This window comes from Paroedura picta, chromosome 4 (assembly GCF_049243985.1).
Source record: "Paroedura picta isolate Pp20150507F chromosome 4, Ppicta_v3.0, whole genome shotgun sequence".
Classification (NCBI taxonomy): domain Eukaryota; kingdom Metazoa; phylum Chordata; class Lepidosauria; order Squamata; family Gekkonidae; genus Paroedura; species Paroedura picta.
This window is the reverse complement of record NC_135372.1, coordinates 1,509,836-1,536,235: the sequence shown is the minus strand read 5'-3', so window position 1 is coordinate 1,536,235 and position 26,400 is coordinate 1,509,836. Positions and strand designations below refer to the sequence as shown.

The following is a 26,400-nucleotide window of genomic DNA, read 5'->3' as shown; positions in this document are numbered from 1 at the left end:
GAGGACAACGTTGGCAACACGCAGGCAAAGGGCTCGGCTTAGACTACAGCAACAGGCCAGGTTGGGCTCAGGTGGGGCTCATTCATCGGAGGAAGGCTGAGTGCCAGGTGCAGCCACTTGGTGTGACAGCTCAGCTTGTTCTTAAGCACAGCCAAGGTGCTTCCCAGTGTGGCTGCAACTTTGTGCACATGTCCACCCGTTGCCTTGACTGGTTTCCTGCTCCCCGAAGCTTCGGCGAAGCTCTGTTTGACTGATTCCCAGCTTGACCTTGGTAAAGATAAACGACAACTCTTTTGGTTCTCCTTTGGACTTCGTCAGCTAACAATTCCTGATAAGACCCGGACTGGACTTTTGACTACTCTCTGGTACACGCTTTGAACTTGCTCAACTCGGTAACCGTGCTTGCCCTTGCACTAACCCTGCATGTGCCCGGCTAGGGCAGCACACAGAAGAAACAGCTGCAGCATTTGAAGAAGCAGTTTGTGAAGTACAAAGAAGCCAGGGCTGAAAAGGAAAGTTAAGATCAGGTGCAATGCGGGAGCCATGGCAGTCTTAAAGGCACAGTGCAGCAAATTTCTTTGCCCTGAATTATGCTCCAGCTTCTCTTCTGTTCCCTTCATTATATGACAAATCTCATCTGGCAACTGGCCAGGAGGAAACCCCCCAGCCCTGCCAGTGGGAAGTTGGCCGTTCAGCAGCTCTAATGATTCAGCAAAGGAAGTCATAACCTGAAGAGGAAGCTGTATCCCACAGGTAAGACCCAACAGACAGGAGAGTTGTGTCATCCTGGCTGGAGTCAAAAGTTTTCTTCTTACAAGAAGAGCATGAGTCAAGGCATCAGGGCTGCATACCTCAGGCAGTCGGAGAAAGGTCACCCAGCAGTTAAGGAAAAGGAAATTGCACGTGAAATTCAGAGTGTGGGGGAAATTCAAGCTTTCAACATTTATTTTTGAAGGATATTTTGTTAACACCTTTGCACACAAGATTATGCTAACAATTTAGGGTTACTATCTTCTGCTTTGAAAACCCTGGATATTTGTGTGTGTGTGTGTGTGGGGGGGGTAGGTGTAGCCTCTGGAGGGCAAGATTTGGTAAGGGAAGGGACCTCAGCAGGGTTTAAGGCCTTACATACTCCTAACCAACCTTTTCCTCCAGTGGAGCTAGGCCCTGAATTATTATTATTATTATTATTATTATTATTATTATTTAGATTTATTTGCCGCCACTCGCCATAGGCTCGTGGCGGGTCACAACAGTCCTAATCCCCATTAAAATACCCATTAAAAGACTTTAAAACAATCCCAACATGGCGGGAGCTCTCCTTACTCCCATCCCTGGTATCAGAGCGGCAGGGAGGGTGGGGAGCAGATCTAACTTACTAGGTCTGGGGGGAAGGGGGGGGGGAATGCTGGCACTCATTCACTGACCCCGGCCTCAACCAAAAACCTGGCGGAAGAGCTCCGTCTTGCAGGCCCTGCAGAAAGCTGGTAAATCCCGCAGGGCCCGCAGCTCTCCCGGGAGCTCATTCCACCAGGTGGGGGCCAGGACCGAAAAGGCCCTGGCCCTGGTCGAGGCCAGGCGCGCTTCTCTAGGGCCGGGAACAATTAGGAGATTCTCCCCCGCTAAGCGTATAGCCTTGTGGGGGATATAGGGCGGTAGGCGGTCCCTCAGGTATGTGGGTCCCAACCCGCGTATAGCCTTAAAGGTCAAAAACAGAACCTTGAACCTGATCCGGGCAGCAATTGGCAACCAATGCAGCTGCCTCCGCACCGGCTGGATATGGGTCCTCCAATATGTGCCAGTGAGGACCTGAGCAGCTGCGTTTTGCACTAGCTGGAGTTTCCAGATCAGAGACAAGGGTAGGTCGGCGTAGAGCGAGTTACAGAAATCTATTCTGGAGGTGACTGTCGCATGGATCACTGTAGCCTAGTGGTCAGGGGACAGGTAGGGCGCTAGCAGTCGGGCCTGGTGGAGATAGAAAAACGCCTGACCCGCTACTCTCTTGACCTGAGCCTCCATAGTCAGGGAGGCATCAATGTTCACCCCCAAATTCCTGGCCTGAGGCGCGATAGTAAGTTGCATTCCTGCCAGGGTGGGTAAGCGCGCCGCCTGGGGCTGGGGCTCAGATGTAATTTCGGATCCCTGGTCCCTGCTTGGCGTTACTTGGTCCCATGGCCTGCAACCCTCTCCTTACCCTAAGTGGGGTTTATAGGACCTGCCTTCTGGGTTGTTGGGTCCTTCCTGGCCACCCTAGGGCTGCCTTTCTCAATTTTTCTGGAATGTTCTTCAGTAGCACGGTGGGGCAGAATATGGTTGGGAAGCAGCGCTGTGGACGTGCCCACCTGCCTCCCCCATTCCCACCCCTCCAGGCCCATCAGTGGCCGTGTGGATATATGGGCATATCATCCAATGAATGTTGAATAAATGTTATATATATCATGGAACCCTGATTGACAAAGCCTTCCATAGGGGGTTGGGAGGGAGGGTTGCCAGATGCCGACTGGGAAATTTCTGGAGATTTGGGGATGGAGCCTGGGGAGAACAGGGACCTTGGTGGGGTACAATCGCACCAAGCCCACCTTCCCATCTTTGCAGTCTGGAGAGGAGCTGTAATTCCAGGGTCCCACCAGGAGGTTGGCATCCCTACAAGGCTGCCTCCGTGCCCCCTCCAGCAAGGGGCTTTGCCACATCTGGGATCTTGGAGCTGCTTCTGTTTCCATCAAGGACATCTTTACCCCACCCTTTCACCGCATATGTTTTTTCCATTCCTCATTTTACACTCACAACAATCCTGCGAGGCTGGCTAAGTTGTGAGTGTGTAAGATGCAGCCTCAGATGCAACCCTGTTTCTTCCCTGCTGGCCTTTGTCCTCAACATCTCCTCCCAGAATGACGCACACTTGCTCTCCAAAACTTACTTTTCCTGAAAAGCTTTGGACCAAAGCTTCTCTAGTTTTTCCTCCAAGCCAAAGGAAGTGACTTAAAGGCTTTGCAAATAACTACCTCAGGCTATGGTTGCATGGCTCTCCCATCCCATCTTATCATCACAACAGCCCGGTGAGGTAGATGAGGCCCAGGGAAAGCAAGCTTCATGCTAGAGCTGGAAGATTTGAACTCAGCCCTCTCAGAACAATAGTCCCTTATGCCTCTCCAGGTCCCATCCCCAAATCTCTAGGAGTTTCCCAAACCGGATCTGGCAGCCCTACCCCCACCATCCCTTGCCAGGGGGGACAACAACAACAACAACAAGCCTTAACAACAACAAGTGCTTGTTGTTAAGCACTGAACTCAAACATGGCAGAGAGCAGGGACTGATCCTGACAGGAACCTGGTAACCCTTCCAGAGGAATAGATTTCTGTAGTCTTGAGATGATCTGTAATTCTGGGGGATCCCCAGGTCCCACTTGGAGACTGGCATCCTTAACCCCAAATGTTTGCAACCTTCCCCTGACATTGCCAATAGGGTCTCATCAGTGGTGACCTGATCAAACAAAGTCCCAATCCAGATTTTTCCAAGACAAGGGTGTCGTCTGCATGGGGCTTTTTACCCTGTCCTAGTTTGAATGAATCCCTGCAGTCTACACTGAATTCGATTTGCACTTTGATTTTGGGCACTTTAAAACTTCCCCCTGCCACATGCATGATTGATCCTGGGTGATCCAGCCTTTCCCCCGTGATATCCTGGAGTGGATATAAGCCTCAACATTTCAAAAACTACCATGAGTAAATGTGCAGCTCTCTGCTTTTTGTGAATTAACTCACTGCTCCGGTGCCTGGGAGCAAAGGCGTCTTCTCTGATCAGCCAGGGAGTCAGTTCAAAGTTTTCCTGATCCCGGTTGCAAGGCTCCCCTTAAAGTGACTGCACTCCAGAAGCCCTAACTTCTCTCAGCAGAGATTTGCCTCTTGGATTTATTCCCCCTCCTCTGCTGTCTCCAACCTCTCTCCCCCACTCCCAGTTCAAGAAGAGAGTGTCCTGCTGCGCTTGTCTCTCCCTCCCCCCCACATTCTAAGCTTCCCCAATCAAGTGCAGAACACTTTTTGTTTCAATGGATGTGGGGGGGGGGGATAGAGGAAGACCCAAGTTCGAACCAATCTGAATTCAGCAGGATCCACAACAGAAAAAACGAAGTAAATGCAGAATGAGCCAAGGGCCCTTCCGTGGCCCATCCTGCACCCACAGGCCTGTCGGAGAGGGAAGAGCACCTCTATCCTGGAAAAGGCTCAGAGAGGATTTCCTGTGGGGGGAGGAGAAGGAAGGAGGGGGGGAAGGGACCTTCTGCCATTTAAGCCTCCGTGTTTCTCTTCCTCAGAGCTGCTGAGGGTGCAGACAACAGACGGTGGGTGGGTGGGTGGGAGATCTTGCAACAACCCAACCTGTATTAAATGTGGTCAGGGTGGGGGGAGGGGGATGGCAACAAGTTAGACAAGAGATTTGGTTTCAGAGAAACCGAGCCCAAGGATTCCCCCTTCTCAGCTGTGTGTGTGTGTGTGTGTGTGTGGGGGGGGGCTAAAGACTTGCTGTGGCTTTTTCAGTTTGCACCCCACCCACACTGACACCCGGTTTGAGGTGAGAACTCTGGTCTTTTTAAGATGGTTGTGCTGGGAACAGAGGGCTGTGTGTAAAGCATCTGAAAGCGAAAGAACACCTGTTTTTCACACCGGAGTTTTTTCTTTTGAAGGGGAAGGACTATTCTGCACCACGTGCTCCTTATATGGACTCTGCACATTTGCACAGATGTGCTTTGTATAGAGAAACAGTTTCTTTTCATTTAATTGTGTTAATGGACTCAGGGTCTGGCATTCTCCTTGTAGGCCCCTTGTATGCTTTTAGGTGGAAGGATGGGACACCGATCTTACAGAAATAAAAATTCCACAACCTTCTCCATTCCCTCACCCCCATGGAAATTACTGTCTACTTAATCCTGCTACTTTGATTCTGCACGCATGACTGGGGTGAGAAAATACTTAGTTGTGCAGAAAGGGAAAACTCTGGCTGCTTTACATCTGCAGGCTTTGAGGTCCCCTGGGCACACAGCAAAATATTCAGGATGGGGGAGCAAGAGGTCATATGGCTATGTTACATACTTACTGCTTATAGCTGGCAAATGTTTAGAACAAATCGAACAGTCTTTGAGCAGCTAGAGCAGATGGCTGTAATTACTAAGAGTTAGCCTGGATTTCTTAAGAACAAGTCCTGTCAGACTAACCTTATCTTTTTTTAGGAAGTTACTACCGTGCTGGATCAGGGGAATGCTGTGGATATAGTTTACCTCAATTTCAATAAAGCTTTTGATACTCTGCTCTGGTTTGGCCTCACTTCAAGTACCGTGTTCAGTTTTGGGCACCCCAGTTGAAGAGGGATGTAAAACTGGAGCGTGTCCAGGGGAGGGCAACAAAGATGGGGAGGGGTTTGGAGACCAAGATGTATGAAGAAAGGTTGGGGGAGCTTGGTCTGTTTAGCCTGAAGAGGAGACGACCAAGAGGGGATCTGATAACAATCTTCAAGTATTGAAAAGGGTGCCATATAAAGGATGGAGCAGAGTTGTTCTCTCTTGCCCCAGAGGAACGGACCAGAATGAATGGGATGAAATTAATTCAAAAGAAGTTCCGTCTAAACATCCGGGAGAAGTTCCTGACAGTCAGAGCGGTTTCTCAGTGGAACAGGCTTCCTCGGGAGGTGGTGGGTTCTCCATCTTTGGAGATTTCTAAAGAGAGGCTAGAGATCCATTGGACGGAGAGGCTGATTCTGTGAAGGCTCAAGGGGGTGGCAAGTGACAGTGGATGAGCGAGAGGACTGCGAGTGTCCTGCATAGTGCAGGGGGTTGGACTAGATGACCCAGGAGGTCCCTTCCAGTTCTATGACTATGGCCTTCACACACACACAACACACACACCCCTGGCCAACTTCTATCGCAGATCTGGTGCACCGTGACGTCTTCGTCTCTGTGATGGGGTGCCGGGGCCTGCTGCTTACAGGCCCCCCTTCCCAAGGCCTCTGCTCTAGCCACGCTTCTGTCCAGCCCTTCCTCTTGAGGCGAGGGGAGCAGCGCTGGACTGGAGCGCATGTGCCCGGCCTTCCCTGCATGCTGGATGCGTCAGTCCAGGTAGGCCCAGCCAAGATTTTAAATATGGTAACGCGGGACCCGGGGGGGGGGGGGCAGAGGCCCGCCCCCGCCTCCCTCCCCCATGTTCCGCTTTACCATTTTTTAAATTGGGTCCCCTTAATGTAGAGAGGCAGTCCCTCAGACTATATATGGCCTTGAAGGTGATTACCAGAACCTGAATCAGAATACCTTTATTGGCATAAAATTGCAAAGCGTAAAATGAAAAATTCAAATAATTCCATATGTACATTCATTCCATTGTAAAAAGATTTTCATTTAAAATTGCATCAAGAACTTGGCTACTTTTACAATAATTGCTGAGTCCCTCACATTTAATATAATTTTAATCCAATATTTCTCAGAACCTGAGCCAGGTAGGGTACTAGTAGCTTGGCTTGGCTCTAGGGGAAGAACACTAGCTGTACTCTTGTGATCTGTTCCTCCCTGGAGAGGAGGTGTCGAAGATCACACCCAGGTTCCTGGCAGAGTGTAACTACTTGTAACTGCACCCCATCCAGGGGAGCACACTTGAGGTATAAGGGATGGTTTTGGGGCAACCAGCAGAACCTTCCTGGTACAACCTACCTGGGAGCCTGTGTCCAAATTAGCTGGTCCACCAAGAGAAGCCAAACCCTATGGGGTATATTGCAAAACGGAACATAAGGCATGACTATGACACACAAACAGACCAATACAATTGGGGACGGTCACTTGCACCCTTACCCCTCGATCATCTTGTTCATAGAATCATAGAATCCTAGAGTGGGGAAGGGGCCACACAGGCCATCTAGTCCAACCCCCTGCTCAACGCAGGATCAGCCCAGAGCATCCTAAAGCATCCAAGAAAAGTGTGTATCCAACCTTTGCTTGAAGACTGCCAGTCAGCCTTCTCTGACTCTTGAGATTTCAGCCCAAGTCACTAAGTCACTCCCAGGTTTTCCAAACATAGTGTTGAAATCCATGAGGTCTAGCCACTTGGCTTTCAAAAGTTGAGAGGCTGGGGGGGGGGTCGGGACAGAATTCTGCAATCAACACCTCACACCTCAGTTTTACTGCTGCTGTGCAAAAGAGATTAAGTCACAGTGCTACCGTGGTCATCTTCTCCCAGCGCAGCCTGAAGTAGCAGCCTGAAGTAGCCACCCAAGGCTCAGTGGGACAGCATCTGCCTGCCTAGTTCAATCCCTGGAGTCTCCAGGCTAGAGGCTGAGGAAATCGGTGATGTGAGAGACCTCCACCGGAGACCAGCTCCCCTTGATGGACCAATGGCCTGTAAAAACGGCAAACTCCGTGTTAAAAAGAATTGTGAATAAAATGGCCAATATTGTTATGCCCCTGTCTAGATCTATGGTGCAACCTCATTTGGAATACTGCCTTCCATTCTGGTCACTGTAATGCAAAAAGAGAAATTTCAGAGCTGCAACAAGGAAGGCAAGTGAGATAACGGAGCACTTTTCCTATGAAGAAACGCGGAAGAGACCTTATTATTTGTCTCCTGCCCCTCAGTGTCTCGGGATGGCTAATAAGATCAGGATTTGAAATAAAGCCTATAAAGATTATAACAATATTAAAATACCACTATCAACCATCACAGCTCCTCCATAAAATTGGCAACCAGACCCCCCCTCCCATTGGTCCCAGTGTGAGTGTAACTAGGCAGCCCGGGCAGAGATGGCAAGATTTGTACCCTGGAAGTAGAGGGGAGGCCGATGCCCGCCCACCCGTATAGTTTAGAAAAGAAGCAACTGGAGGGCGGGGGGCATGGCAGAGGTTTATAAAAGTATGCCTGGGCTGGAGAGAGCTGATCGTTTTTCTCTTCTCCAGAGCTCCCTATGAGGCGGATGGGCAGGAGGTTCAGGTCAAACAAAAAGAAATGCCGCTTGACACAGAGAGCGATTAAAAGGGGGCATTTGCTGGCAGAGGATGTAGGGATGGCCACAGGGCTAAAGAGCTTTAAAAGGGGATTAGATAGAGTTAAGGAGAGTAAATCTATTAATGACGCCTGGCCATTAGGGTTTGCCCAACCCCACTAGCCATTGCAGAGCCTCTTGTGGCGCAGAGTGGTAAGGCAGCCGTCTGAAAGCTTTGCCCATAAGGCTGGGAGTTCGACCCCAGCAGCCGGCTCAAGGTTGACTCAGCCTTCCATCCTTCTTTGGTCGGCAAAATGAGTACCCAGCTTGCTGGGGGGGTAAACGGTAATGACTGGGGAAGGCACTTGCAAACCACCCCGTATTGAGTCTGCCATGAAAACGCTAGAGGGCGTCACCCCAAGGGTCAGACATGACTCGGTGCTTGCACAGGGGATACCTTTACCTTTACTAGCCATTGCAACAGAGGGATACCTCCATGTTCAGAGGCACGAGACGTCTCAATCCCAGAGCCAAGAGGCAATGTTTGGGGAAGGCCTTGGCCTCTCTGCCCTATTGTTGGCCAGGGTTTCTCAACCAGCTCTGGGAGGGGTGAGGGTTAATACACAGACACACGTGTCTTATATAGAAATTGTTACAAATGTATTGGGTGATATGACCATATATGTGCCCAATTCCTTTACCTTCCAGAATGGCCAGTGATGGGTTAGGGTTAAGGGCCTGGAGAGACCCTGGGTGGACATGTGCACCCCTAGCATATATTCAGCACGATTACACCACTTCTGGGGTTTCTCTAAGCCTGAAAAATATTTCAGTGGTTTCTCAATGGCGAAAAAAGTTGAAAAGGCTGGTCTGGAGGAACTGGCTGGCCCCTGGGTGAGACGGGAGGCAGGACTGGAGGGTCCCTCCCTGGCCTGATCCAGCAGGGCTCTCATGAGGGTCTTCTCAGGGGAAGGCCTCGGCCTCTCTGCCCTGTGGCTGGCCCTGCAGAGGAACTGGCTGGCCCCTGGGTGAGACGGGAGGCTGGACTGGAGGGGCCCTCCCTGGTCTGACCCAGCAGGGCTCTTCTGAGCGTCTTCTCAGGGGAAGGCCTCGGCCTCTCTGCCCTGTGGCTGGCCCTGCAGAGGAACTGGCTGGCCCCTGGCTGAGACGGGAGGCTGGACTGGAGGGACCCTCCCTGGCCTGACCCAGCAGGGCTCTTCTGAGGGTCTTCTCAGGGGAAGGCCTCGGCCTCTCTGCCCTGTGGCTGGCCCTGCAGAGGAACTGGCTGGCCCCTGGGTGAGACGGGAGGCTGGACTGGAGGGACCCTCCCTGGCCTGACCCAGCAGGGCTCTTCTGAGGGTCTTCTCAGGGGAAGGCCTCGGCCTCTCTGCCCTGTGGCTGGCCCTGCAGAGGAGCTGGCTGGCCCCTGGGTGAGACGGGAGGCTGGACTGGATGGACCCTCCCTGGCCTGACTCAGCAGGGCTCTTCTGAGGGTCTTCTCAGGGGAAGGCCTCGGCCTCTCTGCCCTGTGGCTGGCCCTGCAGAGGAACTGGCTGGCCCGTGGGTGAGACGGAGGCTGGACTGGAGGGACCCTCCCTGGTCTGACCCAGCAGGGCTCTTCTGAGGGTCTTCTCAGGGGAAGGCCTCGGCCTCTCTGCCCTGTGGCTGGCCCTGCGGAGGAACTGGCTGGCCCCTGGGTGAGACGGGAGGCTGGACTGGATGGACCCTCCCTGGTCTGACCCAGCAGGGCTCTTCTGAGCGTCTTCTCAGGGGAAGGCCTTGGCCTCCCTGCCCTGTGGCTGGCCCTGCAGAGGAACTGGCTGGCCCCCGGGTGAGATGGGAGGCTGGACTGGATGGACCCTCCCTGGTCTGACCCAGCAGGGCTCTTCTGAGCGTCTTCTCAGGGGAAGGCCTCGGCCTCCCTGCCCTGTGGCTGGCCCTGCAGAGGAACTGGCTGGCCCCTGGGTGAGACGGGAGGCTGGACTGGAGGGACCCTCCCTGGCCTGACCAAGCAGGGCTCTTCTGAGGGTTTTCTCAGGGGAAGGCCTCGGCCTCTCTGCCCTGTGGCTGGCCCTGCAGAGGAACTGGCTGGCCCCTGGGTGAGACGGGAGGCTGGACTGGAGACACCCTCCCTGGCCTGACCCAGCAGGGCTCTCCTGAGGGTCTTCTCAGGGGAAGGCCTCGGCCTCTCTGCCTGTGGCTGGCCCTGCAGAGGAACTGGCTGGCCCCTGGGTGAGAAGGGAGGCTGGACTGGAGGGACCCTCCCTGGCCTGACCCAGCAGGGCTCTCCTGAGGGTCTTCTCAGGGGAAGGCCTCGGCCTCTCTGCCTGTGGCTGGCCCTGCAGAGGAACTGGCTGGCCCCTGGGTGAGAAGGGAGGCTGGACTGGAGGGACCCTCCCTGGCCTGACCCAGCAGGGCTCTTCTGAGGGTCTTCTCAGGGGAAGGCCTCGGCCTCTCTGCCTGTGGCTGGCCCTGCAGAGGAACTGGCTGGCCCCTGGGTGAGAAGGGAGGCTGGACTGGAGGGACCCTCCCTGGCCTGACCCAGCAGGGCTCTTCTGAGGGTCTTCTCAGGAGAAGGCCTCGGACTCTCTGCCCTGTGGCTGGCCCTGCAGAGGAACTGGTTAGCGCCTGGGTGAGACGGGAGGCTGGACTGGAGGGGCCTCCCTGGTCAGATCCAGCAAGGCTGATGTTCTTCGGAAGGCCTCAGCCCCGATGCCCTGGGGTTGGCCCCGCAGTGGACCTGGTTGGCCACTTTGTGAAACAGGCGGCTGGACTGGATGGCCTGAGCTGACACGGCTTACGTGGGAATCAGACCTCGGGTTCAAAGCAGACGGACATTCTGGCCTCGGCACCACAAGCGTCCTTGCGCTCTGGCGGGGCCGGGGCTTCATTAGGGGCAGGAAAGACATGCCCCACATGTGTCAAAAGCTACCATCCAAAGTCCCACCAAGAAACAAGCCCAGAGTATTCCAGTTTGTAACAGCTCTTTTCTGTACTAGAAGGGGGGGGGGGAGATAAGATTTTGAATGTTTGAACATCCTTTTTGTAATTACTGGAACTCCAACCCTAATTGAACCCCCCCCCCCATTTTAGCAAAATAATAATAATTTGGGATTCCATGCCTTTGTGGCTCAAGCAATCTTTATTTTGTGTTTATTATTTTAAACCATTTTTAAAAGTTTGTTTTTAATACAGGTAACTTAAATGAGGTGATAACAGGTCTACGCATCCCTCCCCTTCCCCATCACCCTTTCAAGACGCACACACACACACACACACACACACACACACACACACTCACACACACAGAGAAGAATTGTTTTTAATGCATTTTGCTTGTATTCATTTTGCTATTTTTTAAACTAAAAAACAGATTAAAAAATCCAAGATGAGAAGGTGGGAAAATGAACGGCAGGGAAATACATGTACACACACACCATACAAAAAAAGAGTACACTTAAATATAATTAAAAAAACCATTTCAAATTAAAAAACCCCTCTACAGCATCACATACAAAAGGAATTTCACATCTAGGGGAAAAGAATCAGGAAGTGTAAGGACATGTGTTGACCAGAGGGGGTGCTGTACTTCCCTCTGGCTGGCAAGGGACTACCACCAAAAACGTTACATAGAAAGACAAGAATGGTGGCAGCGACCTTTTAAATACACAAAAGACGCCTGGGTGGGGAGTGGGGGTTGCTCGCTACATATCAGGGCGGGGGGCTAGAGACAGGAAGTGCACAAGTAGAATCACTCATCTTAAAAGCTGGTCATCCAACAACACCCCTGCCCCCCCCCCCCCCCCCCCCGAGTCAATTTTAACATAACTCTTTGGACTCTCTCTGGAAGACGCACATTTTGGCCTTTCAATGGGATTCTGGGTTTTATTCGTGGCAAAGGGTTCTGCCTTCACTGTTTCCATCTTCCGTATGCCATGCTTTTCCCAGGAACATTCTTAAAAAAGGGGGGGGGGGGGAGAATCAATTCAGCACAAGCTGGCCAACACAAAATGTCCATTCACAAAACGCAATTAAAACCAAGTCTCTAAAACAAGAGTGCTCCCTCACCCCATCCCACCCCCAATCACAAGTGTCCAGAACTCGGGACACTCTTGAAATTAGGGGAGTCAAAGAAACTTAGTTGGCCTTTTGAACACATGGGGTTAAAGTTATCCCAGAATTAAACGGTCAGGTGACTAGTCACCACACGACCCTTCGGACACTGAGGCAGTCGGCTTGCCGTCTCTGGACAAGTCTCTGGACACAAATTTTCCATGGGGGAGGAAGGGTGGTGGTGGGTGTCTTTCCACTGGAACCCAATGAGAAAAGATTTTGCTCCTCTTCATCAAAAGCATGCTGACTTAGCAAAACAAGGATGTAAAAAATTAAGCTTTTTTTAGGGGGGGGAGCTGACAGCCAAGAGGAAACATAAGAATGATGGTTAAAAAGCTCACTAACGATCCCGTGTCCAATCATCAAGGGCTTTCCCAGCACTTCTTTCTCTCCCCCTGGACCCTGGTTGAGGGTTTCTGGTTTCCAGGAAGGTCCTTCAGAAGTTGCCCACAAGGTAGGAACTTTGCAAAGGAGGAGGGACTTATCACGACAAAATAATCCCCAAAATAAAATGGAGTGATGGCTGTGCAAATGGTTTCCAGAGTGAGGCACTTGCTCCAGAAGTCTAGTCCTGGTTTGCTTTAAATAATTCCCTGCTTTAGAACACACACACACACACACACACACACGCAGACACATGGGACAACAAATAGTGTTTCAGAAGATCGCTCTAGACTAAGACCTCAGCCGGTTACCAGTAGAGGCCACCCGCCCCTCGCCTTTCACCAGAATCCAACCATCAGCTTATAAAGAAAGGGGTGCGATCAACTACTGAACTCGAACTAATTTTATGTGGATGCTTGAACAAAGGGGATGTCCTGGGGTAGAGGCAGGGGAGGGCAGGCCGCTTTGAGCCCCCAATTTGTGGGGGGAAAGCTACTCAGACACACGCTCTCACTCACTTCCCAATTTCAAAATTGGTGCAAGCAGAGTAAGGCCCTCCCGAAAGAGAATCCTAGTCAGAAGCACAAGAGAGCATCCCTATGGGAATGGGGGGGGGGGGGGTGTTTGCTGCTGTTGTTCTAACTTCTCAAGTGGCAAAAAAGAAGAATTCCAGCTCTACAAAGGACATGAGAACAAGCCCAAAGCACCCTTTAAATGCCAGTCTTAAATGTGGGTTCTCCAAAACAGCCCTTGGCAAAGACAGGTTTTGGAGGGGGGCTAATAAGGTGCCGGGGAAATTATGCTGCAAAATGAGGGCCAAGTAAAAAAAAGATTCAGAAAGTCAATTCTTCCTTACTGTTCAGGCATTTCTCCTTCTTTTACATTCCTCCACCCCACATACACACACACACACAATCACACACACACTCCGTGTGGTTCTGCACAGAAAAGAGACAAGAACAATTTCTACAGCCTATGAAAAGTTACTGGCTCAGATCATTTTTTAAAAGTCTATAAATAATAATTAAAAATAAACATTCCCCCAAGTATCTATACAAGTGTTCCCAGATGCTTATTTGTGTCATTTTACTTTAAAAAAAGGTAAGAGAAGGTAGAGGAGGCTTGGTCTCTACAGCGGAGTGTTGTATCCCTGCATGAATGGCAACAGAACCATGGACAGGCAGAAGGACGGGCACCACACAGAGGACAATGGGCCGCAACAAGGGGGTGCCAGAGGAGGTAACTGGGTCTCTTCCACAGGTGTCCCCAAATGGGAAAGAATGTACAACTCCAGAGTCAACCAGAGAGTGGTGCCCCGGCAGGAGCGGAGATAAAACGGAAACGGCACTAGAACTTCAGAGGTTCCTTCCAGGACAAAACCCTCCTAAGGCTCTGGGTGGGAAGAGGAATCATTGAGAGACCAACACCTGGGTTATTTTCTATTGAGAATTAACCTCCCCCCAACCCCAGAGACTTGTCTTAATTTAAAGGCATACCTTTGAGAGAGGATGTGAGGGGAGAACCTCCCCCGCGCTCACTCCGCATCCATCCTTCTCCCCCTTCTGATAGCTTGAAAAAGGCAAGCCATTCTCATCCGTTCAGACTTCTCACCTCTAAAGTGCACGAGGTCCTCATGAGGCCAGTGGTAATGATGATGGAGGGGGGTGGGTGGGTTTTTTTCTGGGGGGGGGCACTTTGATTGGATAGAGCAAGTTAGCCAAGAAATGCTACATATTTCAGGGGAGAAGGCGCACACACACACATACACACGTACGTTCACCCCCATTTCAGGATGCTCCCCCCCCACTCCTGAAGAATGCACAGCGCTTCCCGTTACACAGAAAAATTTTAAAAAGGGGGGGGGGAGAGAGAAAGGAAGGAAGCTTCTAACAACAAAACTGTCCCTAAATTTTTGAAACCAACGTCCTTTCCAAGGTCATAGGAAGCCAGCAGCTTTAATACAACACAAGGTCCCACACTAGTTTTGCCTTCCTTCCTTTTAAAAAGCCCAGGAAGTCAGGTGCAAGTCCGTGTCCTTCGCCTCCCCCCCCCAGCTCTCGAATCTAGATCCTTTACGTGTTCTCTCCTACACGTTGTTCTGTATAAGGCAGCCGTACGAAAGCTCCACTTTCTCAAAAACGCAACAAAACAAAAATGCACGCACAAAAAAGTTCGCCACCTTCCTTTTACGTTTCTCCTGGGGAAAAGCACCCTTTTGCTCACTTTCTTACCCTGCCCCAAACCACTTCAGTCCTTGAAAATAAAAACCAGAACCGATTAAAAAAAGAATAGAAAATATCGTTCCAACGCTGACGTCTCGCCGGCCTCTGGACCTCCGAGAAGAAGAGATGCACCCTGGGAACTCCACAGCAGGCAAGTCTGTCTCTTTCACAACCAAGCACCCCAAACTTTTCCTCTCAGTTGGTTTAATAATGACTAAACTGTCTTCTGCTTTCTCCCACTCCCCCGAAGAAAAAGGTCTTCCTCCACCGAAGGCTTGTCGATTTTATGCTACAACAAATTCGGATTTCAGGTCGGCCTTGACTTCCGGCTTCCAGACAGAGTCCTCAAAGTCCAGGTCCAAACTGCCCTCGCTGGAGACGCGGCTGCGGCTGCGGCTGTGGCTGGGCTTGCGGTTCGGCAGCCAGTGGTAGGGCGCTCGGGCCTCCCGCCGGGCCTTTCTGCGCAAGCGTTTCTGCTGCATCAAGAGCTGCAGGCGCTCCACTTTGCAGCGGGTGGCCCGGTTCTCCGTCTGACGCAAGCGGTCACCTAAAGGCAGGAGGGGGAGGAGAGAAGGCGCAAACGGGGTCAGCATCTTCGCAAGCCACACCAGGTTTTAAAAGCAGACCATGCGCTCTTTTGCAAGGCTGGCCGTTGTGAGACCCTAAGAACCCCCCTGCTGGATCAGCCTCGTGGCCCACTGAGTCCAGCATCCTGCCTCGTACAGTGGCCAGCCGTTCATCGGGAAGGCCAGCTACAAGGGATGGACACAGAGATTCAGAGGCTGACTGCCTCTGAATGTGGAGGTTCCCCATGGTCACTGCAGCTAGTCGCTACTGGTAGCTTTATCCTCCACGAGACTGGCTCAGCTCTAAGGTTTTCTATGCCTGTGGCCATCCTTTGGCCATCCTTGGGCAGCAAATTCCACATTTTAAGCACTGCCAGGACTGAGGGATAATTAAGGGAGTAGGCCCCCAGGGGTCGGGGAGGACACAGTAACTCCACTATGCAATCCCACATTGGATTCGCACTCCCCACACATCCCCACACACCCCCCCCTTCCAGTTCTCCCCATATGGGGACAAGCAACGGAAAACAAGATGGCCACCCAAAGCAATGACTTCAGCTGGGCCGGAGGGACATCTAACTCTGGCCCCCTCCCCGCAATGGGCTGGAAAAGAAGTCCCCTCCTCCAACACCCCCTCAGGTTGAGGGGGGGGGCTGCAATGTGGAACTAGGCCTCTGTCTCCATAGCAACAGCCACAGGAAGCAGAAGCCGCTGCAGCAGGCTGAGCAAACAATAGTTTTGGCGTGCTTTAACCCCCCCCCCCCAGCACTTCCTCTCTCTGAGCAGAACAGAAGCCACTCGGCTCCTTGCCTCCCACTCTGTGCCGTCAAAGGCGGCCGCCGCGCTTTTGCTCCGCTTGCTTAGCAGCCCCGTGGGTGGGGGAACAATCGGGCGCTCGTGGAGACGGGCTGCAGGGCCGGAGGAGGAAGGAGCCGAGGGTGCGTTAGACACCCCCTCTCCATCGCCAACCTGGCCGCGGAGGACTCCCTTCCCCAGGCAGGCAGGGAAAAGGGAACCAGGAGGAAGCGGGGATCAGCTGCGCTGCTCAAGGGGAGAAAAGACCCCCCCCCAAAAGCAGCCCCCCACCCTGTGCCAAACTGGAGGAGATTCCAGCTGCCTCTCGAAGAAAGAGGGGGGTTAAGGCCGCTCCCTCCCCTGAAAGCTAAAACTCCCAGACTGAGCTAGATCGGAAGTGTTTGTTTTGGCAGACTCATGCTGAAAATGCGGCTGCCAACTCTGGGTTGGGAAATGCCTGGAGGTTTCGGGAGGGTAGAGACTCAGGCAGGGCATGACTCCGGAGCCCGCCTTTGAGAGGTGCCCTTTTCTGTGCTGCCTGGAGGTGCCTGGTTACCCCAGGAGGGCTCTTGTGCCAGGGCTGAACGCTTCGTCTGGGTTCGATCCCCGAGGTGGCTGAACTGAGGCAAAGCGCTCAAGCCTGCTGCTGCCTGGGAGACCAGTGGGCTGCGACTGAAGGACAGAGCCCTGTCTCTCTCCAAATTTAGCATCACGCCTGCCCTGGCAGGTCTAGCCGATGCCTCCTGCTCTGCTAGGCTTCCTTTCCCACCTGGGCCTCACAAAGGAGAGGGTGAACGCCTACAAAGCAAAGCCCTGCCATCAAAGGACCCCTCCACTCCCAATAAGCTCCAGGCCAGAATTTGGACCTGCACGGTCCAAGGCACTTTCCCTCTGCGTGAAGGAGAAAGTCTGCCTTGCACAGCTCCCCTTCCAAATGATTTTAAGACCTTTGTGCCCCCTCCCCAGTGGGCAGAACGGCATCTCAGGCATCTGGCCTGTGGAGAGAACGCAGAGAGCCTTGACTCACGTGTCTCTGGGCAAGGATGGGAGAGGGGAAGGGCGGGAGAGAAGACTGCAGGGGGAGGGAGGGAGGGACAGAAAGAAGAAATGCCATCTACTTAGATTTTTGCCAGGATGTGTGTTTACGAGGTTGCTTGTAGCAGATTTACAGCAGGGATAGTCAACCTGTGACCCTCCAGATGTCCATGGGCTACAATTCCCATGAGCCCCTGCCAGCTGGCAGGGGCTCATGGGAATTGCAGTCCACGGACATCTGGAGGACCACAGGTTGACTAGCCCTGATTTACAGCACAAGAGATCTGGAACCAAGTGAGAGGTTTGTGTTAGTCTGTATGTGACTTCTTCTAAGGTTGCCAACTGGAGCTCAGGGATGGGGTGGGAGGTGGCATTTGGGGAAAGAATTTGGCAGGGCATAACGCCATCAAATCTGCCTTCCAAAGCAGCCCTTTTCTCCAGGTCTAGGTGTAATTCTGGGAGCCTCCAGGCCCCACCTGGAGGATGGCAACCAATCTTCCCACCCAGGGATCAGACAGGACAAATATTAAGGGAGGGAGAGAACTGGGAGGTGGGAAGTCCTTTTTCTTTTGGAGCATAAATCCTATGCAGGTCAAAGACACACAACTCCTGGGGGAGCGTTTGAAACACAACGTTTTTCGCACTGAGTTGCAATTGGGCACACTCAACACACAATATGAAGACACTCACCATGCTTGTAAAGAGTTACTGAATGCCTGTCCTACGCAAAGTAGGCCTTTGTGCCCATTTCCCCCTCACTTTCCCACGCAAACGTGCTCTGAGCCAAACTGGATGGACTGGCTGAAGAGAGGGAGCTGAATTCTGCCTATGCTCAGAGGCACCACAAATTGCCTCATGCTGTTTATGGCCAGCAAAGATTAACACAGCAACCAAGATGCTCAAAGGTGACCGGCGTGTTGTACGGCTTTAAAGGTCTTAAAAAACACACACAACAATACTAACCACCAAGGCCAGGAAGGGGACCTTGCCCCTCCCCGGACAGAATCCCACAACGACCAAACTGCAGGTGTGCAAGCAGAAAACTGCACAACACAGCCCCACCCCAGCCTAACCTCCCCTCCGACTCTGCTCCTGGCACTCCTGCAGAATGGAGGCTGGTGCTTCAGTGGGTGGCTGAACAAAATCCCCAGACAACAGGCTCCAGAAGAGACCTTCAGTAGACGACAGGCCTGGAAGGGGGGTGGGGAGGGAGACCCTTGCGGGGGAAGAAGGAGCAAGAAAATCCTGGGAGAGATGCAGGAGGCAAGGGAGGAAAACGGGGGGGGGGGGGGAAGTAGGCTACAGCAAACACACAGTGCAGCTGGAGCGGGAGGGTGGGATGGGCGCATGCCAACACCCTCTTTCTGTGCACCCCAAAAAACATTGTGCTGCATCTCAGTTAGCAGACACGTCCTCGTTCTGCAAGCCACGGCTGGCTTGCGTTCAGGTCTGCGCCTTCCTTTAAAAGATATATGCTTTATTTTTTTGGCCTGGGAAGGAGACACCACCTGCCAAGGAAGTGGTGGCAAGGAGCCAGTTCCCCAGCCTCCTGTGACGTTTCTGGGCCGGCCGGCCTGTACACAGGGCTCGCTCAGACATCAGAAGGAGAAAGGGGGCGGGGAGGAACGGAGTTACTGGGGCGGGGAGGAAAGATTCCCGGAAAAGTGGGAAAGCCAGCCAGTCTCTACCAAGTCACAGGTTGGCCTGACCCCACCGCAGGGAGAGAGGAATTGAGGCTTTCTTCTGGTGCCAAGCCAAGCCAACCCAGGGCTGGCCCAGGAATATGGCGGGGGGCACGGAGGCTGCCTGTCGCTTCAACAAAGACATTGCCACCCTGCCCGGCACAGAGGTCCCCCAAGTCGTTCTGCATCCCTCAAGGCAAACAGAGGCAGGCCCTGCAACTACTGCTCTCCGTCCGCAGAGGCTGAGGAGGTAGTGACTTCCTTCGAGCAGAGATCGGAGCCAGGGACCGACCACACCTGCCCAGTGCAAGTGGCTGGCTTCCCGGCCCAGGGGGGGCTCCCCCTTCACACCCACACATGGCAGGTGTTTGCAGGCAAGGACCCCCAGGACTGGATGATCTTCTGTTCACAAATCCATCCTATCCGGGAGCAGGGTCAAGCATACTCCTTGAGGGACCAGCTTTCCACATGCAGGGAGTGGGTTTTTCGGGGGTGGATGGGGGACGAACCACGAAGGAAAACTCCCATTTGTCAGGCTGTTGCTCAGCAGTCAAACCCTGCAAGCGGAAAGGCCGGGGTCAGCACAAGGCACCTTCAGTCCACGGAGCTCAGAGGCTGGGAGAAGCCCTTCCCTGCCCAAGCCCTTGACGGGTCCCGGCCGGGCACAGGAGTTGGGCCAGATGGACCAGCGGCCTGACTTCACACAAGATGGCTGCATGGGCACAGCTGCAGCTTGCAACACCACAGGCCAAACACAGAGTTGGCACCTCACTGAGAATTAGTGGACTGGCATGCCACACACGCCAAAAGCCAACCAGGCAGGGCTTTAAAAAAAAATAAATGCCACCACACACATCCCAGGTGCTTTTGGCAGCCAGGTCAATAACCTCCAGCAACCCCTGTGAAAGGGAAGGGATGCTTTTCTCCAGGGGGCTGGGAAGCCCTAAGGCAGGGGCAGTCAACCTGTGGTCCTCCAGATGTCCATGGACTCATGGGAAATGTAGTCTATGGACATCTGGAGGACCACAGGCTGACTCCCCCTTCCCTAAGGGCTTTGCCGTTTGTTCTCTGCCTGCTCTTCTAGGACTGTCCTTGCGGACTTGGGACCCGTATATCAACACAAACAAATAAATATGTTTTGTGCCCTCCCCCGCTTCCTCTTCTGCCACACGACATCCAGGCTTCCTCCCACATCCACGGAAAACCAACGGCCCGAGACTGTGAGCCAGGATGGCCAAACGCAGCCAGCCGCTGGGCACAGGCGGGAACAGGATCCTGCAGGCAAGTGCGTGTTTGTGTGTGTGTGTGTGTGTGTGTGTGGGGGGGGGGACGGTGCAAGGAAGCGGACTCCCAACTCATTGGGTGTATTACGGAAAGGCCCCGTAGGGCGCAGGAGGCCGGATCAGGGCCATCTGCAGATGGCCTGCCAGCTCTGGGCTCTGGCCACATCACCAGGGAGAGGAAGAGAGAGCTGGCTTCCTCCTCCTCCTCCTCCTCCTCCCCCTCCCCTCTTCCTGGCACAAACGGAAAATGAGAAGCTGTGTTGTTGTGCGGTGACCCCCCCCCCCAAGTGGCCTTTCTATTTCTGTCCTGGGCCTTCACAGCCTACAGCTTCCTCCCAGCGTGCCTGCCAAGGGCGGGACATCATCCGGCAGCCCTGGACTTCCCCAGTACAAATTACAACCAGAAGAGAGCCACTGGGGTGGGGGAGTGGGAATTATGCAGTCCCCCCCCACCCCCACGCCATTTTATCACCACAACAACCCTGAGAGGTAGTTCAAGCAGGGTGAGACCGGCAAGGCCCAGCAGCTGCGCCCTCCCCAACCTGTCCCTGCGCCCTCTCCAATTGTCCCACTCAGACAATGATTCGGTCCTCCCTCCAGGAAATGCCACACAAACAACTGCCTGCCGGGGGGAGGGTTGGGGCTCCTCATTGCCTCTGAGGCTTGTGTTACCACCAAAGCAATACCTTGAGCCAGCCCTGTGAGGGAGGCCATTTCCTCCCCGAGATTTTGCACCCAGCCAAATCCCAAGCTGAAAGGGTAAAGGGCACTTGGACTAAAGGGCACTTGGAGCGGTGCCATCCAACTTGTCCAGTTTAAAGCCGCAGCATTGTCCCTAGAGGTTCTCCGTTGTGGTCCTTGGGGCCATCCACCCCCACACCTCAAACCTAAGCTTCTTGTTTTTAATGCTCATCCCCAGCAAGGAGCAAGAACTGGCTCCCATACACACACTCGAATAAGGTAGAAATGACGGGGCAGAGAGTCCTAAATAGACCGCATCCCTTCCGGTCACAAGGGGAGGAAGCTGGTTTTGAATATATACCCCCAACCTCCCTGAAAGCAGAAAGCTAGCACAGCAGGAGAAACAGTTCTACCCTTCCGCCTTGCTAGAACTGAGGCTGGTATCCCCCTCCCCCCGCTCTCCAACAGGGAGATGCAGAAAAGGAGCGGCCGAATGGCCCCACTTGGATTTGGGCACTCAGGTCCGAGGCTCCTGCCCTGCCTCGGAAGCTCCCTGGGGGACCTCGCCTTAAGAGTCCCACTCAACCCCTCGGGGGGCGGGGGGGTGAAGTTAAAATGCAAGAAGGGAGACTCCCCACATAAGCTGCTCTGGGTTTCCCCACTGGAGGAGAAAAGGAGCATATAGCCCCGAGATATCACTGCCAGCTTATGTGGGGAGTCTCATGCCCACCATCCATGCAAGCACAATCGCCCTTCCCTTTTGGCTGATCTTTCCCCACACAGCTGACATACAAGGGCTGTCCACATGCTATGGGGAACGGCCCTGTGTGTGAGGCAAAAAGAGCCAACGCCTGTGCACTTTACGAATGAACCCGTGCACAGATACCTGCATTAATGGGGGCTTTCAACAGCTGTGTGTTGAATGTAACACGAGAATTACGCAATGCACATCCAAACACACCCAAGTGTGTGCTGCCCGTGTGTTCGCTGTCCCTTGCGAATGGGGCAGGGTCCCATACTTATTTTCAAGTCTGCTTGGAAGGCTCTTAGAAGGTCCACCAAGGCTCAGCCTGTTCTTAACCACCCCTCCCCACCACACAGACACAACGGGAGGATATTCCATTCACTATTTTGCAGGGTGGGGTGGGGGTAGACGCCACATTCAGTTGCTTGCCAGCCTTTGTGTGTGTGGACATAGTGATAGAATTGGAAGGGGCCTCCTGGGTCATCTAGTCCAACCCCATCGCACATCCACTGTCACCTGCCACCCCCGTGAACCTTCACAGAATCAGCCTCTCCGTCAGACGGCTCTCCAGCCTCTGTTTAAACATCTCCAAAGATGGAGAACTCACCACCTCCCGAGGAAGCCTGTTCCCCTGAGGAACCGCTCTGACTGTCAGGAACTTCTTTCGGATGTTGAGATGGAATTTCTGTTGAATTAATTTCATCCCATTCGTTCTGGTCCGTCCCTCCGGGGCAAGAGAGAACAATTCTGCTCCATCCTCCATATGGCTCCCTTTTAAATACTCAAAGATGGCTATCAGATTCCCTCTCAGTCGTCTCCTCTCCAGGCTAAACAGACCAGGCTCCCCCAGCCTTTCTTCATATATCTTGGTCTCCAAACCCCTCCCCATCTTGTCAGCTCAGACCGTGGTGGTCAACTGAAGCCGCCTCCGACTCAGTTGGACTCTTGGGCCATCGGGTTCAGTCCCGACTGGTCAGACCAGCAGCCGCTCTCCAGGGTCCCAGGCAGGCCCCTTCCTTGTCGCTCAGAGCCTGGAGGGACTGAAGCTGGGAGCTTCTTCATTCCAAGCAGATGTTCCCTCACTAGGACACAGACCCACTCCTAGCACCACGTGCACATTGAGAATCCCTGCCTCTGCCATGGAAGCTCGCTGAACGATCCTGAACCAATCACACGCTCTGAGCTTAGCCCGCCTCACAGGGCTGTCGCAAGGATCAAATGGAGAGCAACCTAAACCACTTTGACCTCCACTGGGAAGGAGGCTGCGGTATAAATAAAGGAAGACTCTGAAAACAGGCCCCTCGCTCCATTTCCATTGAGAAATGCTCAAAGGACAATTCGATTGCAAGCTTGATTTAACCCCTTCTCCCCGGGAGAACTGACACACTCTGAACCAAGCAAACCCTGAGAATGGCTGGGAGAGAGCAGGGAGGAGCTACACAGGAAGCCCCTGGCCCATCATGCTCCACTCAAGAAGGAAAGTGGCTCTCCAGGGTCTCGGGCAGAGGGTTTCCCATCCCATCCTGGCTGGATCTTTGTAGGTGGGGATGTCAGGGGTTGAACCTTGGAACTTGGGCAGGCTAAGCAGAGGCTCTGCCACTGAGCCACGGCCCTCCCCTAAGTCTAGCTCAAAGGACATGGAAAAAGGGACAGTTTTCATGCCTTGGCCATTTCTTAAAGACCTCGGAGTGTTTCCCATGAAACGTATTCCTTGCTCGTCAAACCGACATGGGCCCAGTGAGCTACTAGTTAAGAGATCCTAAACTGGCGTCATCGACTGGAGTAACCTGTTGAAGCTCCGAGTGTGTAGTCAAATTCCCTCTTGCACCGGGGAAGGCCTCCCCAGACAGCCAAAGGCCCAGGCGCCTCCCCCCGCCCCCGCCCCCCTGATCTAGCTCCCCAGTAACTCTGCAAAGCAGCTAGACAAGAACCAGCTAGTCAAATAATCCTGTTCCACCAGCAGTCTGCAAAATGTTGTCCGAGTCTGGGGTATGTAATCAAAGCCTTCAACATGTTTGGGAACCTTCAGCGTGACTCTCCGGCAGCTGGCAAAACAACACATTACGGAGCTCTCCCTTCCTCCAAAGAGGGACCAGTCTGGAGACTTCTCCCCCCAACCTCGCCTTCACAACCGCCCCTGCTGGGGTCGAGGCCCACCAGCACAAACAGAGCGGGGCTAAGTCTGGGCGAGGGTCCAAAGCACAAACCAGGTTTGACTTGGGGATTGGTTCAGCCACCCCCTCTTCATGACCCACCTCCCCCCTGGTAGCTGCAGGGCCCACGACTGCCTCCCTGAAGCCACGGGATTGGCAGCATCCCACGAGGATGGGGTCCTTAGGGTCCTGGGCAAGGGGCCCCCACTTGTCCCACAGCGTAGCATCCCCAACCACAGCTAAAGCGCACGGCACAGCTTCCCAGCTGCATTGGCCACTCCAGAATGGACCAGACCAAGATCAGGCAGCACGAACAATGCAGGGAGCGTCCAGTCGAATAATTGTCTGGGGGTTTATAAAAAATTAAGTGTTTTTAGTCACTTGAAGCCTTGTTACTTGGGGGGGGGGGGCAAAGGCCTTCGCTCAGGGGGGGATCCTGGTGCAAACAAGGGGGGCATTTCCCCCTTACACGCGGTGTTATGGTTTTAAGGCCGTGACTTGTCCCACCTAAACGTACCCCCAAATGCAGAGCCACAGCCGAGAGGCCGAAACGGAGCGGCCGTCCGAGGACAACTCACCGGAAGGCTTGCAGAGCCCGGCCTGGCTCGGACACTGGACCCCAGAGTGGAAAGGCTGGTGAGCTGCAGCTGCCATTTTCTCAGAGGTAGTGCTGTGGGCAAGATCCGGGGAGAGCGGCGGGGAGGAGGAGGACAAGGAGCACTGGGTCTGGCACCGCAGCTGGGTCAGCGAGTGCGGCATGCCCTGGTAGTGCCGGGTGGCACTCAGGAGGTCGTTGAGGATCTGGAGGATCGTGCCGATGTCCCGCCGGGGCCGCCCGCTGCTGTCCTGGCAGTTCGGATGCAAGGTGCCTGCGTGGAAAAGCGGGGAGAACCACAGCTCGTGAAGGGAACCAGCGCCCACGGTCCCACCTGTCTGCAAGGCAGGTTTTCAGGTCATGCGGATAAGCAGCACGCAGGTCAGCATAGGCAGGCAATGCCCAAGGAGGACTTTTTAAACACCCCTAAAGTTGCTAGTCCTTGTGCTTAGCATTCAGTTTCGTTCAAACATTTAACCTACAGTTTTCTCCATTAACAATATGGTGTTCAAAGGTGGCTGCGGGGCCCTCATGGCTACAGCCAGCCAGCGCTGAGGCAGGGGCATTGGTGACCAGTTGTGGCCCGGATCAAGTTCAAGGTTCAGGTGTCAGCCGCTGAGGCAGGGGTAGTCGAACTGCGGCCCTCCAGATGTCCATGGACTACAATTCCCATGAGCCCCTGCCAGGGCCGCAGTTTGACTCCCCCCCTCCCCCCCTGCTTTAAGGCCATCTGTGGTCTGGGCCCCACATACCTGAGGGACCGCCTGCTACCCTATGCCCCCTGCAGGTGCTAATCTGTGGAGATCTCAGGCCCAAGGGAAGTTCTCCTGGCCCCGGCCTGTAGGCAGGAGCTCCTGGGAGAGCTGAGGACCCTGTCACAGTGGGGCCACAGTTCGGCGGAGCCTGCAAAATGCAGCTCTTCCACCAGGTTGAGGCCAGGGCAGGTAAGATCCAGGGTCCCTCCCCAAGCTGACCATGACACCATCATCCTCTCCGGAGTTTGGGGAGTTTTATCGCTGCCAGGGTGAGCTGGGCTTTTTGTTGTAAAATAATGGACATTTTGTCGGGAAATTTTTGCTCCCTGCCAGGCGATGCTTGCAGGAGTGGCAGGCTAGAAATTTAATACTAAATAAATAAATTCCCCTCTCATTGATCAGAGACTTCAAGAACATGAGGGGGTCACAGGCCTACTGAAGGTCAAAAACCCTTGAAGAAAAGTAAGAGGCAGAAGACGAAGCATCCTAAGAACAAGATAATCAGCATTCTGTGTCAGGCCAGTTCAACTTGGTGCTTCCCAGCACTCCCTGGGCAGGACGGTGTCTGGCCCCCTTTTAAATAAATATTTTATTTCTATATCATCCCATCCCTGTCATCTGCAACATTTTGAAATCATACTATCTTCAGCGCCTTGAAGTTCAGACACAAAAGTCTTGGCTCTGCTTTTGCCTAAAACTGCAGGTGACAGGCAGCCCTCTGTGCGTTTTTTTAGGTAAATTTTATCACGTTTACTGGCTGCACCTTATCCTCTGGAAAGGATTCCCATGGGGTTGTGCAAAGCACACCATGCTTGCCGTTTTGATCCTGGAAAAGCTTCAATGCACCCAGGATATATAAAACAGAGAGAAAAGGGGCATTGCACAAACATGGGTCTGACTCAAACCTGTGCAGTTCAACACCACGCCCGGCTTGTGCTACGCAAGCCTTCAGGCTTTACAGAGTTCTTCATCCAAGCTTGACAAGGAGCTCTACAGGAGTCTAACTTTTGCATGCTCCAGCACTGCAGACGGATGTCAGGAAAATCAAGAAGAGATAAATGTGAGTAGTGGTGTACCAGAGAAAGTTCCCGAGAAGACCCCTGGGGCGTGGTTAACAAAACTTTCAATCACGGCACCAGGTTTGCGGGAACGCTGGGCTGGGCTCGTCCCGGGCAAGCTGTCACTCCGTGCCGTGCAGTCCACCTGGGGGGGGGGGAAAGGAAAGGGGGGGGATGAGCACACAGTGAAACACTCCCTTCCCCCCCAATGTTAGCCCCTTGGTATTGGGCGCCACTTCCTTAAACTGTACTTTGCAAAATCAGACCCTGATGACTCCATTTGAACATTGTACTCCCGTGGCAGAAATGGGATTCTATTTGTTGCTTTTATTGGGACACACACACACACAACATGAGAGGAAGCTAAACAACAACGAAAGTTG

The 26,400-nt window shown here is 53.4% G+C and overlaps 1 protein-coding gene and 1 long non-coding RNA gene across 3 annotated transcripts in view; one reads left to right on the top strand and one right to left on the bottom strand.

Moving 5' to 3' along the window:
- Positions 1-11,073: 11,073 nt before the first annotated feature.
- MIDN (midnolin) overlaps positions 11,074-26,400 on the bottom strand; it is a 34,352-nt gene continuing 19,025 nt past the window's right edge. The window contains exons 6-8 of the mRNA XM_077331439.1: positions 26,036-26,162; positions 24,188-24,478; positions 11,074-15,216 (exon numbers count right to left, since the gene is read on the bottom strand). Coding sequence (XP_077187554.1) covers positions 14,954-15,216; positions 24,188-24,478; positions 26,036-26,162 — 681 coding nt within the window. The 3' untranslated portion in view covers positions 11,074-14,953. The remainder of the gene's footprint in view (positions 15,217-24,187; positions 24,479-26,035; positions 26,163-26,400) is intronic.
- Positions 19,792-25,565, top strand: LOC143834740 (uncharacterized). Of its 2 annotated transcripts, none has more exons than XR_013229881.1 (3): positions 19,792-20,032; positions 24,139-24,245; positions 25,362-25,565. It is a non-coding gene; the product is annotated as an uncharacterized LOC143834740 (long non-coding RNA). The 2 variants fall into 2 exon arrangements; XR_013229882.1 differs by having other exon boundaries at positions 19,794-20,028.